Source organism: Pseudogymnoascus verrucosus (assembly GCF_001662655.1).
Source record: "Pseudogymnoascus verrucosus strain UAMH 10579 unplaced genomic scaffold scaffold_60, whole genome shotgun sequence".
In the NCBI taxonomy this organism is placed as follows: Eukaryota; Fungi; Ascomycota; class Leotiomycetes; order Thelebolales; family Thelebolaceae; genus Pseudogymnoascus; species Pseudogymnoascus verrucosus.
The window spans coordinates 14,433-28,310 of NW_017263711.1; the positions used below are offsets into that span (position 1 = coordinate 14,433).

Consider the following 13,878-nt stretch of genomic DNA (forward strand, 5'->3'; position numbering starts at 1 on the left):
CGCCGCCGTCTGACTCCCACGGTATGACAAGGCTAATCCTCAGCCTTGCCGACGTCAGTGTCGAGAGGCGGCGAACAGCGGCAGTATAAAAATGTGCCCCTCCAAGACTCTAGAGGGGCATGTTAACTAAAATTCATTTCCAAACGATATATACCATCTAGGCGCATCTCAATACTGCCAAAATGCCCTCTGAACTTGAGGATCTTGTAGGATTTATAAATCATGGCAGTACCCCTGTGCGACAACTAGGTATGCCCAACCCCCACACTTTTGTGCGACGAGTGCTGATGAACCGCATGGTAGCTGTCGAGAATCTGGTGCCATACTCTTTGAGCCAGCCGGCGATATTCAAGACGGACGGTCTATTACCAGTTAAACATCTTAAACTTTTGGTTAGAGATTATCCGGTATGTGGCCCCAAGTCGTCTTCAGATGGCAGTGCCTAACAAGAGGTACAGCAAATAGCCAAGAATGCTCTCGACATCCTTATCAACCTCTCTGATGACCATGAGATCCTCGAGGATCTCTCAAAAGACAACACTCTTCTAGATTCCCTCTTAAGTCGCCTCACGGTATGTTGGCCCTTTAAAGTCCCACTTTTGCAATCTTGCGCTGACTTTCGTTCCTGGACAGAACCCAACCGAGCCAAATGCAAACTTAATAGCTATGCTTCTCGCCAACCTCGGAAAAGAAGATAATATAAAGATCCTTCTGCAGCTAGGCTGCGTATCTCCAGAAGGTCTACGTTCCAGCGACCGCATCATCGACCAGCTGTTCGATTTATTCGTCAAAGGCGCAGATGGGACATACAATAAAGATGCCAACTTCGACTACCTCGCATACCTCTTCGCTGACATCGCAAAACACACTGAGGGCCGGAAGTACTTCCTGACCAAGCAAGAATACGATGGCGTCATCCCATTGACCAAGCTCACGGTCTTCACAGAACACAAGAGTGATGTGAGGAGGAAGGGTGTCGCGAGCACGATTAAGAACGTGGCGTTTGAGACGGACAAACACGACTTGTTTCTTGCTGAGGACCAGATCAATATCTTGCCTTACCTGCTACTACCGATCATCGGCGGAGAAGAGTACAGCGACGAGGACCAGGAGGGCATGCTGGATGATTTGCAGCTACTCCCACCTGACAAGGCGAGAGATAGTGATCCCGAGATCATTAAGGCGCACGTGGAAACACTAATGCTGTTGACTAACAGCAGGGAGGGGAGAGACACAATGAGGAGTATCAAAGTCTATCCTGTGATCAGAGAGACACATCTTGCTGTTGAGGATGAGGGGGTGAGGGAGGCTTGTGAGAGGCTGGTGCAAGTGCTAATGCGGGACGAGGAGGGACAGGAGGTGAGCGATGGGATGAAGCAATTAGAGCGCACCAGCAAAAGAACGGTGCCAGCGACGAAGGGCGGCGGGTGGGCAGATCAGGAGAGCGAAGACGATGATGATGAAATTAGAGAAGTCTAATAGACTGAGTGAACCCAAATATATCGAAATATATCCACCAATATCCAACGCCTGACATCTTTCATCGTCAATTGTCTCAAGCATTCCTCAATTCATGCTCTCTCAATGGATGTGTTTCAGAAGTCTCAGAAAGGGGGGTACCTGCGTGTGTCACGTGAAATGTCATGCAACTTGTACCTTGTCGGGTCATGCGTGCCCAACGCCAGCGACATGGTAACATTTCTTTCACCAAACTCAATTGAAAGCTCGAAATTGCCAGATAAAGACAGATATTATTGACTTAATGTATGTCACGTCGGACAGCTTTGAGACTTCATAATTGCCCTCTCCTTAGCGGCCAGGCGGTGGAGGTTGGTGCCTGGGAAGTCATAAACAAGCCCGACCGCCCCCATCACAACCCAGCCATCAATGCCTCCGTAAACAAATTAATTCGGTCATGGAATATATAGTACGTTCCCCTCAAAAATCCCCAATCGAGCCATTCTAACACCCGACAGAAAGGATTTCTCCCGTGGCCCACCACCCCCGTCCCAGGCGTCCGCCTCTCCGCCTCCGGCCTACTCGCCCTCGCCGACCTCAGCACAATCGCCAACCGCACCGCCATAACCGGCACCTCAACATGGCTCGACATGCTTGTCCTCGCCCCCGGCCTGCACAACCAGCAGCGCGCAGACACCCTCTCTGACCTCCCAAACCCGCTCACTCAACCCCTCCTCACCACCCCCGCCCACCGCCCTACCAGCCTCACAAACGCAGCTACGATCCGCTACCTCGCGCGACTCGGCGCGGGTTCCCGTCCTGTCACACTTCGCGTCGGGTCGCCGCGCACGCAATCCCTGCGCAGGACCGTTAGCACGGTTTCGTTGAAGCGCGTTCGTCAGACCCCGCGGCCCAGTCTGATGGCTCCACTCCTGTATATCACCGCCCTTTTATTCACCGTTGGCGCAATGGCACTCATGGTCTTGACGCGCGACTGGTGGGGTGTAGGGATCCTGAGTGCGCTGATGCTTGCTCGTGCGCTGAATATCTGGATTATCCGCTCCCGCACGTCCGGGGGCGCACCGCCATCCGCGCAGGCTTCTATGCAGGCATCTGAGCAGGCATCTGGGCAGGCGTCTGCGCCGACGTCTGCGCCACCAGGATCGCCGCCCCCTACGCCGGCGGATGCGGAGCCCGAGAGCTGGAAAGTCAAGATTGATGGGGAGAGGGAGATTTGTCTTCATGGCATGGCTGACGACCTAGAGGCTTTGACGGGGGGTATCTGGATGCGTGGGAAGACTGCTGTGGAGGGGTACATAGAGGCGGCGGCGAAGTTGATTGTCTATCTTGTTGCGGCGTTTAGTGGGAATATGCACCAGACGGGTGATATGGTACTGCTTCTGCTGCTGTTGTTTTCGGCGGGCTTGCTGGCGTTGAGTAATTCGAGGGAGGACCGATTCTGGATGAATGGACGGTCGGCGGTTATTATTCCTGGGTTTGCTGAGGTCATGGATGGGCTTGCAACGCCGGATTGGGGGGGGACGACGGATGGTGGGGACGATATGAAGGGCGGTGGTGATGGGACGCCGGGGAGCGTGATGTCTGTGTGAATTACGGGTTTTAATGGTGGGATTATCACGGATTGCGGGAGTCTTTGCGAGGTTCTTGGAGTATTTGATATGGTGTCCGTTCATGGTACCCGGCTGGTTTTGGAGAGGTTATCAATTTTTGGAGCGACGAGCGACGACCATTATGACTTATCACGAGAGTTCCTGGGGCGCAACGGGTTATATATACCCTCTGCGAACGCATGTTTATCTTTAGAACACCACAGAAGTCATAGACTTAGATATATATATTAAAAACGGGAAAATCGCCTGGCTGGGTATAGAAAATAGAAAAAACAATTATTCTTTATCAATATTATACATCGCAGCCCTTTAATTTCAACATCAGATGCCTCAATTCATCTCATCAGCCAGTCAAACACCTCAATCGCCCACCTTTCCGGCTTATCCAGCATAACCAAATGACCTGCATCAGGAATAAACGCAGTCTCCTTCACCTTCCCCCCCAGCCTCTGAATCGTCTCCTCTATCCTCGCCCTCGGGATCCACTGGTCCTCCTCCCCCCACACAATCTTCACATCACACCTCACCCTTCCATACGCCCCCCCCTCCAGCATCTCCGCCACATCCCCATCATCCGCCTGCGCAATCTGCCTCACAAAACTCCTCTGACGCTCTCCCACCTCCCCACCATCCTCATCAATCCACAGCCCCATAAGCGCATCCTCCCACCCCGCCTCCAGAACCTTAACATCATGACACGCGCTCTTGATAACCGCACGCACAACAGCTTCATGGATCTTAGCCGGGAGTTTCACGAACGTCTGCGGCTCTGAGCGCGCGAGCTTGTAGAACCCATCGCCCCAGGGTAACACGCAATTGCTCTCCGCTAGCAGCATAGATGCGAAGTTGCAGTCATGTAGGAGGTGCGCGCGCAGGACGATCGTGCCGGCGATGTCGTGCGCTACCACCGCGGGCGCGGGGTTGGTGTCCTTTCCATCGAGCTGTACGTGGTTGAGTAGTGCGGAGAGGGCTGTGGCTTGGAATTTCACGGATGTGTCGCCGGGGAAGGAGGCTTTGGGTGTAGTTGAGTTGCTATCGGGATTGTACTCCTGCGATTGTCCGTAGCCGGGCAGGTCGTAGATGAGAATCTTATATGAGCCTTTTGCTAGAAGTGCTTCGACAATAGGTTTAAAAACAACCGAGGACCAAGGTGTGCCGTGGACGAAGACTACAGGTTTGGGCGGGGCGCGGGTTGATCCTGCTGTCGTGTTGCTAGAAGTTTCGAGGTCATATCGGATATTCCACCCTTGGAACTCAAATGTTGACGGTAAATCCATATCGTTCAGCCTATTCTGTATTGATCAAGTAAAAGGAAAATTCCATCTATTTTAGCAGTTTCTAGGAATTAGGGGTGAGATTTTATAGATTATACTTCAAGGTGGTTCCTGAGGAAGGATCGACTCAGTTACGTCAGTTTCCAAGTTATCCTTGCAAACAAGGGCGTGTTATAGTGCAAGCAAGCTGGAAAAGCTCGTCATGGTGAGAATTAGATTTATAATGTATATATGTGAATTGAAACTTCTGTAACCAAAATCAGAGAATTTCGACATTTAATATGGCTATATTTTTGCTACAAAAATTCAGATTAAGAAATTTCCAACAAAATAAATCTACAATTAATCAATAATAAAAGAGGAGGACGAGTTTTTTTAAACAGAACAGAGTTGAAATCCCACAGTACCCCTTCGCCTTATTTAAATTCCCGTATAACCTAACCTACAGGTAATAATTCTAAGAAGTGTCGTTGGAAGTGAGAAAATCCAAGTCACATGACATCCATACTTGCCTCCCTAACCTTGTGATATTATTAGACACAACGAGAGCAATGAAATATCTCCCTAGCCCTGCATCTTAGGGACCTTTTCACCATACCGCGCGGAATCGGGTATTCCACACATCTTTCCGCGATCAATGCAGTAGTCCTTGGGGCTTTAACCCCCCGGTTGGACAACTGTGACACGAAGCCGAAGAAATGAAACAAACGCATCGCCGAACCAGACCAAACCCAACGCCAGACAATCAGGAACTTATCTCGCACCCATCGAGTCAGTCAGTCAGTCACCTGATACCGCGTCACCTCCTCATCCTCCATTTAGACACCGAAATTAGAATTCCACCTCTTGCAGCGCCAAGCACGCCTCCCCCTTTCTCGGGAGAAAACCAGCCTTATCTTACCTTACTTTGCTCAACCCTGTGACAGGGAAGAGAAGTTCTAGGGCTGGACCGTGCGTTTTACGAGTCGGATGTCGGATGGGGCCGGATGGACGTTGAGGGCGCGCGCGTGGGAATAGTATCGTGGCGCTGGGGTGGAGATGGGAAGACCGTATACTCCTAAGGGCGCGAGCGAGTGGATATCCGGGAATCTCGCAGAACCCTCTCGACGCCAACACGCGCGAAGGGAAAGGAGAAATCTCCGTCGTCGTCTTGACTGGCTGGCGGGCTGCGGCGCAGTGCCGAGGATCATCCACTTTATGAGTCTGGGAAAGCGAGATTAGCAGCACAGCGCAGGAAATAGAGATGGGTGTTTAATAAGCTTTGCGGCTCAAGCTGACCTGTCGTGCCGCGGTATTACTTGAGTTCACCTTTATGCCCGGAATGGGAGATGATGGAAAAAAGAGGTTGTCAGACGGGGGGTGTTTGCTGCGAGTTTTGTGGGTTTGGCTGGTGTGGTGTGTTTTGGGTGGTGTTGGGTTCTGCTGGGTGCTGGTGGGGTGGTAGGTAGGGGATGTGAGAATGTAAGACGGATGAATCGCACAAACGATCGACATAGGGCTGAGCGGGTGGTGGAGATGATACGGAACTTGGAGAGATTGGATGGATGGAGATGAGTGGCTGGTGGGGGAGGATGAGTGGCTAGAGCAGTGCTGCCTTGTGCACGGTGAGAGGGTCTGGTAAGGCTTTTGAGGTGATGGTTGGTTGATTACGTTGAAGAACGGAATGGTGGTGATCTCGATTGCTGATGTTTCCAACAGAAATAAGTCATGGTCAGAAGTATCTTGGCATAAATCAGCGCACCTGATAAGTTTTTATGCAGTGGCCGACCGAGGATAATGCGTGGGTGTGTGCATGTTTCTATATTTGCATCCCCTTGTGCGCCTTGAGGCTTGAGCTATTGATCAAAACTTCCCGCTCCATCCCGTCCGTCTGACTGAGCAAGAACATGAAAAAGGGGTGTGGGTGAGAGAAAAGTTGTCTCGGTATCACGTGTTCTCTCTCTATCTCACAACGGCTGGTGTGCCATTCACGTGGGTTTGAGGCAGTGAAGGAGAGGTTCGTGAGAATTTTTTTTGTGAGGAGGCCGTAAGGAGCCAGAAGCCCACTTTCAAATGAGCACAGGCGTTGTTTGGAGTTTCTGGACCCCTGGCGTTGTCACTTTCTGACAGCCGAAACTCGCGGGATAGGTTCTCCACTATAGCTTTGGAGGTACTGCGCTGGAGTGGAAACAGCGGAATCACTTTGAACCCTGAAACTCTGCGACTAACAAAATTCTTTTATCTCTCTTTTCTCACTTGAACCATGACCGTGATGCATGCACATTACATTACAGCATGCATTATGGGGTACATATCTCTTTTCCTCGTTGACGATTCTTGGGGTTTACTCGGCATGGGCATATCAAGACCAGTTATACCGCAAGTACCTCCCCTAGCAACAGTAAGCAGGCAGACAGGTCCCACGGTCCCACATCCTCCCATGTCCCCAAAGCTTCATAGCTCCAAGTGGCGCCGCCCTCGCCCCAAATAGCCCCAATAGTCTCAAACCTCACCATCCCATTGGCCCTTGGCCTCAGATATGCGCAAAAGCCACCTCAAGCGTGGAAATGAACATCGTCACATCCCAATTCCTGGACAAACAAACTTCACACTACTGACCAATCCCAGCCCTCCCCAGCCGAACGCTGCCTCAGCTGCCAGATGCCGAGCGAGCTTAGTCCCCATGCAGACGCGGTGGAGATGTGATGGCCGCAGCGACGTCCGTCTCAGCCTTGGGCTTCCAGACCCAGTGGGCGTGAGGCTTTCTCTCGCCCACGGCGCACACTTCGCTAAGACGTCCTGTCATGGCATGTCTGTCATGCTCGAACCCCGTTTGCGCCGGCTGGAGACGTGGCGCGGGTCTAGACGGCAAACGGAACTGATGAGTCGAGGATGGGATAGGATAGGGGCGGGCAAGTAGTTTTTTTTTCTTTGTGGTGGGCTGATGGGATCAGCGTTATAAGACCTCTCCCGTCCCTCTCGTTTTCTCATCGTTCTCACTTTCTCCATATACCAATCAACCATCCACCAAACAACACACATTCGTTCTTCCCCTCCCAAGAAACAACTGTCACAATGGCCACTTACGAGAACACCCAGCAACAGCAAGTTGCCCAGCCTCAATACGCACCTGCCCCGCAACAGCAGGTTGTGCAGCAGCCATATGCATCCCAGCCTGCCCCCGTTGCCGGTCCCCCAGCTGGAAACGACGATGTCGCGCACTGGACTAACCGCATCACCGCCGCACTGAACAAGCCCGAGACCATCACCGGCCCCGTCCCTGCGTCGCATCAGCCATGGCACAACCGCTTCCTCGAGTTCTTCCAGCCTATTGATCTCTGTATGTTCCCCCCTTCTCACGCAAACGACTCTCTCCCCATTCCAGCCAAGTCGGCGTACTAATTTGAGAATCCAGGCCTGATCACCTGCTGCTGCCCCTGCGTCACCTTCGGCAAGACCCACCATCGCCTCCACCACGATGCAAACCTCAAGGACTACAGCCCCGTCAACGCCTCCTGCCTCGGGTGGTGGGCGAGCGGATGCTGCGCCGCTACCGCGGTGGGTATCGTGCTCCAGCGCCGCACGATCATGGATCGCTTCGGTCTTACTGGTGATTTCCCCGTTAACTGCCTGAGGGGTTGCTTCTGCGGATGCTGCGATCTGTAAGTTCCCCAATTGAATGAGAGTTCTTCGATAAAAGAGTGAGTGCTGACAATCGAAATAGTATCCAGCAGGAGAAGGAAGTCGAGTACCGCCTCCTCCAACAGGGTGGCGTTACGGAGCAGCCGACTGCCAACCACGAGATGAAGGTTCCGGGTGGGCAACAGTACTAGATACCCCCATCCACCACCGCCGTCGCTCATTCAAACAACCCCAAAACACACACATACCAACACACGGAATTTTCTTTTTAACTACCATCGTCAGTCCACCGAAGATACCCTGATATAAAAACGGGAAAACAAACAAACAGAGGAGAGAAGAGATGCAGAAACCAGAGGGGGGCTCGGGACGGGGAGAGGCGCAGGTCCGAGAGAGGAGGGTGGTTTTGCGAAACATTGTAGTATCTTGCGGAACGTGCTGGCGTCTTTGTCTAATACCCGGATCTTGATCCTACCTAGCCTAATATGAATCACACTTTTATATGTACCATCAAACCGTTTATTTATTGTTTTTCTGTCATGGTGAGTGTTGTGGTTGCAAGTAGTTGTTCGACAGGCTTTTGGTTGTTGCTTGCTTCCTGTCGTGGGGATGGTGGTGGTAGAGTTCCAAGGTGATAGTTGAGGTACTAAGGGTGTTGCTGTGAGGAGTGATCGAACAGCAGGATCAATCATGGACGGTCATAGTAAATATTGCAAAGTCGTCACAACTGTAGTCAATACCCTATTGAGGCTTATCACGACATGGGTACTTGCGGTGTGAACCACATTTACTATAGATATTTCGCTGCCTCAGTGTGACTTTGTCATGATTGGCAGGTGTTATAAGTTGCAAGTCGGCAAGGCGGAGCAGCGCTGAGACGTGGCAGGCCTCAGCCTCCTTGTCTCAATGAGGCGACGAGAAGGCCTACCTCAGCCTCGTACGTATATAAAACCCAACCAACCCCATACTATCTACCTTAGATAGGAGCACCAGGCCAGATATGAGCCAAATATAATGCGACCATATCACAAGCCCTGATTAGCGCAATAGTCTAATCGATTATGGCGTCTAATCCAACATCACCGATGAGCGGCCCGGATGAAGAATTCCTCAAGTCTCACGAACTATTTTTTAGTGCGTTATCCGGAAATGACAGGTCTCAATTCAAGTCTTGTAAATCGCCAGAGGAACTCTTAGAGGAGGTGAAGAAGTTCTCTCGTTTCAAAGACGAGAAAGGGAGCTGGGCAAGACCCATCATATGCATTCAGAAGTTCAGCGACAGGCTTGCTCCGTACTTTGAGATCATAACTATATTTACGCAGTCACACCCGGAATTGAGTTCTATAGCCTGGGGGGCAGTGAGGTTGATATTACAGGTAAGCTTAATGAAACCGCACACGAGTTAATAAGTACTGCAAGAATCGCTAATAGCAGAGAAGCTAGCTCACAACTTCACCTCCTTTTTCGACAAACTGACGGAAATCTTGGACGAAATTGGTCGAACAATACCACGCTATCAAGAAATTCTTACACTAGCACCTGGAGAGTTGTCTACTAGATTTCGTTCATCTCTAGTTGCTTTTTACCGAGACCTCTTCGAGTTCTTCACATCAGTTGCATGTGTTTTTACCCAAAAAAGCGGAAGTGAGGGTTTTCCATTTTAGCCACACATAATTTTGTACAGTTACTAATTAAAATACCTAGAGCTAAAGCGAACGCCAGTTGTCATATCGCAATTGCTATGGAAGCCGTTTAGCGTACGGTATACTAACTTTGTGAAGAGACTAGATTTCCACGGTGATGTCTTAGAGGACGAAGAAAATTTAATGAGAACAAAAACTCTTTTCCAGATAAAGAAGTCACAAGATGAGATGCTACATGACGTTGAAGAGCAACGCCAAGAAGAAAATGAGTACAAGTCGCTACTTTCTATCATTCATGAGAAGGTGTCCGCTGTTGAACTAAGTAAACAAATATCTCTCGTCCATTTATGAGACGTGTTAACTTACAACGCACCACAGAAAACATTCGCGATTCTGTAAAAGATTGGCTACAATTGCCATCTTCTGGTGAAATTCAAGAGCCTTTATCGGATGCGCAACGCTTGCGAGATTCTAATACGGGCACATGGATATTCGACGACAATCAATTTGTTGCCTGGCATCAGAGTAATCCTAGTCATTCTGACCAGTGCCATCCCCTCTCTAACGCACTCTGGGTTCGAGGTGAGCTTCCTTATTATGTGTTTCTATGGCCCATTCTCATTAGATCTAGGAAACCCAGGCACCGGAAAGTCTGTCCTCGCAGCTTCTGTTTTAGACTGGCTCGGAACGTCAGGCCGCCACGATAGAGACCAAAATCAAGCCTTGGCATACTTTTTCTTCTCGTTCAGATCCCCCCCTACACGACGACTGTCCAATGCATACCGAGAAATCCTCTCACAAATATTTCGGCAGTTACAAGAGAATGCTGCAGTGCTAGATTGCTTTACCTTTGCCGCAGCCAAGTCGGCAACAAGTTGCGCTAGTATAAAGGATCTCCTAGCATTGCTTAAACTTTTAGCACGGCATATTCCTCGGTTTACTCTTCTGTTCGATGGATTGGATGAGTCGGATGACCCCGAAGACCTTATTAAGTCACTTGCTACATGTTTCTCTGGAACCCCGGCTAAGATGATATTCTTCAGTAGGCCGAATGTTCGGGCTTTAATGGCAGCACCTCGGATAGAACAAATCACCTTGTTACGCCATTCGGTAGAGGCTGACATTCGAATATACCTGTCCCATCGACTTGAAGGTCTCCATGAGAAGCTTCCTCCTAGTTACCCTGAGGAGAAGATTTTGACACATTTACTCGACAGTGCAAATGGAATGTTTCTTTGGGCTAGGCTTATGATGGACTACTTGGAGTCACCAGCTTTAGACCCACCGGAAACTCGATTAGCTTCAATATGGGAGACCACCCAACACGAAACTCTCAACGACATGTATATTCGAATTCTCCAGCACATAGGGAAAAAAACGAAGCCCGAGATAGATATGGCTCGCCGAATTCTATACTGGTTATCATTTTATGCTCGCCCAATTGAAGCTGGCGAGCTTTGGGAGGCTATTTATAGTCTGACGACCCCTTCTCCACCCCCAGGTCTCACGGATCATGTTATCCCGTCACCAAAGCAAACGGAGGATTTCGATCACGCTATTGTGATTATTTCTACTTGCCTTGCCGAGAAGCATGAATTTGGATATCGACTCGTTCATCAAAGTGTTGTCGAATTCTTCAGGACATGGAGCGAGGAATTGCTTTGTAATGACCCCGTTGTCTTACAGTTGTTACTAGAACCAGGCGAGGCACATTGCTTGCTTGCAAATGCATGCCTTTCCTACTTGGTTAACCGCATTCCTGCACAACCACTTTCTGGGGATATGCGGCAAGGAGTCTCGATGCACAGAATCCGGTTTGGCTTTCCTCTTGTGAAGTATGCATGTTTGTATTGGACGCACCATCTTAAGGAGTTTCTCGAATGCAATATGGATGCAATCCAGGCTCGCTTTCAGCATAGTGCACCATCCGTTACAAGGGGTTTTGTTAACCTCGTCAAGACTTTGTCAATATTTCTTGCCAATAAGCTTTTTGCAAATACCTGGGTAGAGCTGCAATATATGGTTTGTAATCATACAGATCTCTTAAGACATATCAATGACTTAGGCGACTGTTGTGACCTAATAGAATCGCTCCCTACAACATGCCTTCCAAAGAACTTGCGGGAGTTATTAGGCAAGATCACATATTTGCATAGGGATATTCTGGCACTAAATTCAGCATGGGGTCCAACTTTAGAGGAAAACCCACATTACATTTGGAACGACATTACAGCATTTCAGGAGAGCTCTTCTTTCATGAAAACATCTGCAGTCACAGTGCGATCCATGGCGCCGTCGCAATTCGATAGCCAGATACTCACTTCGAAGCCACTCATCTCTCTCTCAAAAGAGCGAGACGACGGCAAGATGGTGGGAGTGTTGAGCGTCTGGCCTCCAAAGTATGTTCTAAGGCTTTAAAAATTTAACTTCCGTTAATTATCTACAGGTCATTTGAAGAAGCCTGGCCGAAAGCTACGGAGAGTAAAGTCGAAGGCCTAACCTGCGAAGGATGGATAGCGCGATTCGAAGTATGGGACGTACACTCCGAAGCAAAAGATAAAGTCAACGACATTAGGATCCCTCTAAGTGCGATTGAAGTCAAAGATCATGTTGGCCGATCGATTACGCTACGAAAAGTGCTCGAAGGAAGAACCAACCGAACCACGCCGACTGTCTTCAACAAGTGGTCGATGCCATTCCCAGCAGCAATTGGTAGCCAGGTCAATCTTCTCATTATACTAAATACTGTATACTTGCTTGACTTGACTCTAAGCGAACCTGTCCATGAAATGAGCCTCCCAGCTCCAGAGGCAGACTCAAACTTGAGCGCTACAGATAGCCAAAATGGGAAAGCACAAAAGCAGCCAAGGTCCCGCCCTCTGCGCGAATCTCTCCGCCTAGCTCAATCTCACTCCTTTATTATCAGCAATAATAGCCGGTATATCCTCAGACTGGATGCTAGGAGCCTTGTGAGCACAACTGCCGGAGAACCTACCGTATATTCCGTCACGGCTATCACGGTCAACCAAACAGAAAAAATCTGCGGTGTCATTGCACAAGTTGGAGGCAATAATGCAGGTATGAACATTAACTCGTGCAGCTTTCATCCTACGCTTCCGCTAGCACTGTTTTTTACGAGAGGCTTTGGAGGTGACCGATCTATGATGCTCTGGGCATTTACTGCAGAAAGCCACAACGGACAGGATTTTAACATCTCGACACCTGGCGGCAACCTAGAAACTCTGTCTAAGATAGAGCCAAGTCAGACTGGAATTGAGTACCTACATTTCTCATCATGTGGTACAAATGTCGTCGTCAAATGCTCTGGTAGACAACTTCCGGAAGTCTACTCACTTCAAACGAATCCTATCTACAACCTCAGCATTCGCCTACAGCAAGAAGACCTAATATCATCATCGACTACGGAAATGTCCTCGACAGATACATCCTTGTTACATAGCCCTGATCAATCTCGAATTCACCAAGGACAGTCCTTGATACGGAACTCATCGGCCTACAGAGTTAATCTGTCCCAAGACCGAACGCAAAACCATCTCGAACTTACCAAAGTATCGAATGATGCAAAGACCCGCCAACACCTAGTTTCATTTCCAAACTCATGGACAGATCTCGACAATTCCATCGATATTACGCTATCAAAGGCTAATGATGCAGATCGAAATGTTAGGATGATGATAAACCAGGGACACAAAAGTTGGTACGAGGCTTCTGAGCAACAGGAGGCACATTTCCCTATAATTGTAGACAAGGATTCTAGAGCCTTTCTTCCAGCTCAGTCACAAAGTTTCAACAAGTGCCGGAAACGAGACGCTGCTGAGATGTTGGAATTTGACGCTCTTTTTTCAGAAGACGGGGATGAGCTGAATGCTCCGAAGCAGCGTTTGATCGGGTATGGAGGTAATTCTCCTAAAGATTAAAGATCTAGTTCTTCACTTCGCGATGTTTCTACTATGTTAGGGAGACCACCATAATTATTAAGTATGTGACGGGGACTACCGCAATACGCCACTGGGAACGGATGTTAGATAGGGGCAGTTGTTTGGGGGATTTTGGTGGCGTGTAGAAACGAGATTCTGTACATATCTCATATTCATTTCCTAACAAAAAACGCCTTCCTTCCATGCTATCTACGAATATACTCCACATCTATGCTATGCCATCATCCTATGCAAAATCCTCACGCGTCTAAAACACGACATTCACCTTCTCCGGCCCCCCAGGGACTTCCTC

General features: G+C 49.4%; 5 protein-coding genes across 5 annotated transcripts; 4 read left to right on the top strand and 1 right to left on the bottom strand.

Annotated features, from left to right (window-relative positions):
- Positions 1 to 120: 120 nt before the first annotated feature.
- On the top strand, positions 121 to 2,208 carry VE01_09622 (uncharacterized protein). Its single transcript, XM_018279035.2, has 5 exons — positions 121 to 249; positions 304 to 407; positions 459 to 572; positions 634 to 1,927; positions 1,977 to 2,208. The coding sequence occupies exons 1-4, from the start codon at positions 183 to 185 to the stop codon at positions 1,477 to 1,479; spliced, it is 1,131 nt and encodes a 376-aa protein (XP_018126313.1). The 5' UTR covers positions 121 to 182; the 3' UTR covers positions 1,480 to 1,927; positions 1,977 to 2,208.
- Positions 1,916 to 3,344, top strand: VE01_09623 (uncharacterized protein; the record flags this gene model as incomplete). Its single annotated transcript, XM_018279036.2, has 2 exons — positions 1,916 to 1,927; positions 1,977 to 3,344. 2 exons carry the CDS (start codon positions 1,916 to 1,918, stop codon positions 3,066 to 3,068), a joined length of 1,104 nt encoding a protein of 367 aa, XP_018126314.1. The 3' UTR covers positions 3,069 to 3,344.
- On the bottom strand, positions 3,285 to 4,586 carry VE01_09624 (uncharacterized protein). Its single transcript, XM_018279037.2, has one exon. The coding sequence runs from the start codon at positions 4,364 to 4,366 to the stop codon at positions 3,425 to 3,427; it is 942 nt and encodes a 313-aa protein (XP_018126311.1). The 5' UTR covers positions 4,367 to 4,586; the 3' UTR covers positions 3,285 to 3,424.
- Positions 4,587 to 7,286: 2,700 nt separating this feature from the next.
- VE01_09625 (uncharacterized protein) lies at positions 7,287 to 8,175 on the top strand (the record flags this gene model as incomplete). The annotated part of the gene is made up of 3 exons (XM_018279038.2): positions 7,287 to 7,682; positions 7,758 to 8,004; positions 8,067 to 8,175. The coding sequence occupies exons 1-3, from the start codon at positions 7,418 to 7,420 to the stop codon at positions 8,173 to 8,175; spliced, it is 621 nt and encodes a 206-aa protein (XP_018126312.1). The 5' UTR covers positions 7,287 to 7,417.
- Positions 8,176 to 8,764: 589 nt separating this feature from the next.
- VE01_09626 (uncharacterized protein) lies at positions 8,765 to 13,748 on the top strand. The gene is made up of 6 exons (XM_018279039.2): positions 8,765 to 9,360; positions 9,424 to 9,628; positions 9,689 to 9,949; positions 10,006 to 10,209; positions 10,259 to 12,026; positions 12,074 to 13,748. The coding sequence occupies exons 1-6, from the start codon at positions 9,046 to 9,048 to the stop codon at positions 13,563 to 13,565; spliced, it is 4,245 nt and encodes a 1,414-aa protein (XP_018126309.1). The 5' UTR covers positions 8,765 to 9,045; the 3' UTR covers positions 13,566 to 13,748.
- The last annotated feature ends 130 nt before the right edge of the window (positions 13,749 to 13,878 follow it).

Excerpts from the sequence above, each read along its gene's own strand:
- VE01_09624 (XM_018279037.2), bottom strand. The coding sequence starts at position 4,366 with ATGGATTTACCGTCAACATTTGAGTTCCAAGGGTGGAATATCCGATAT.
- VE01_09626 (XM_018279039.2), top strand. The coding sequence starts at position 9,046 with ATGGCGTCTAATCCAACATCACCGATGAGCGGCCCGGATGAAGAATTC. Across the intron at positions 9,950-10,005 it reads GGTGTCCGCTGTTGAACTAA|AAAACATTCGCGATTCTGTA; the intron begins GTAAACAAATAT and ends AACGCACCACAG. Across the intron at positions 10,210-10,258 it reads TAACGCACTCTGGGTTCGAG|GAAACCCAGGCACCGGAAAG; the intron begins GTGAGCTTCCTT and ends CATTAGATCTAG.
- VE01_09622 (XM_018279035.2), top strand. The coding sequence starts at position 183 with ATGCCCTCTGAACTTGAGGATCTTGTAGGATTTATAAATCATGGCAGT. Across the intron at positions 408-458 it reads TTTTGGTTAGAGATTATCCG|CAAATAGCCAAGAATGCTCT; the intron begins GTATGTGGCCCC and ends CAAGAGGTACAG. Across the intron at positions 573-633 it reads CCCTCTTAAGTCGCCTCACG|AACCCAACCGAGCCAAATGC; the intron begins GTATGTTGGCCC and ends GTTCCTGGACAG.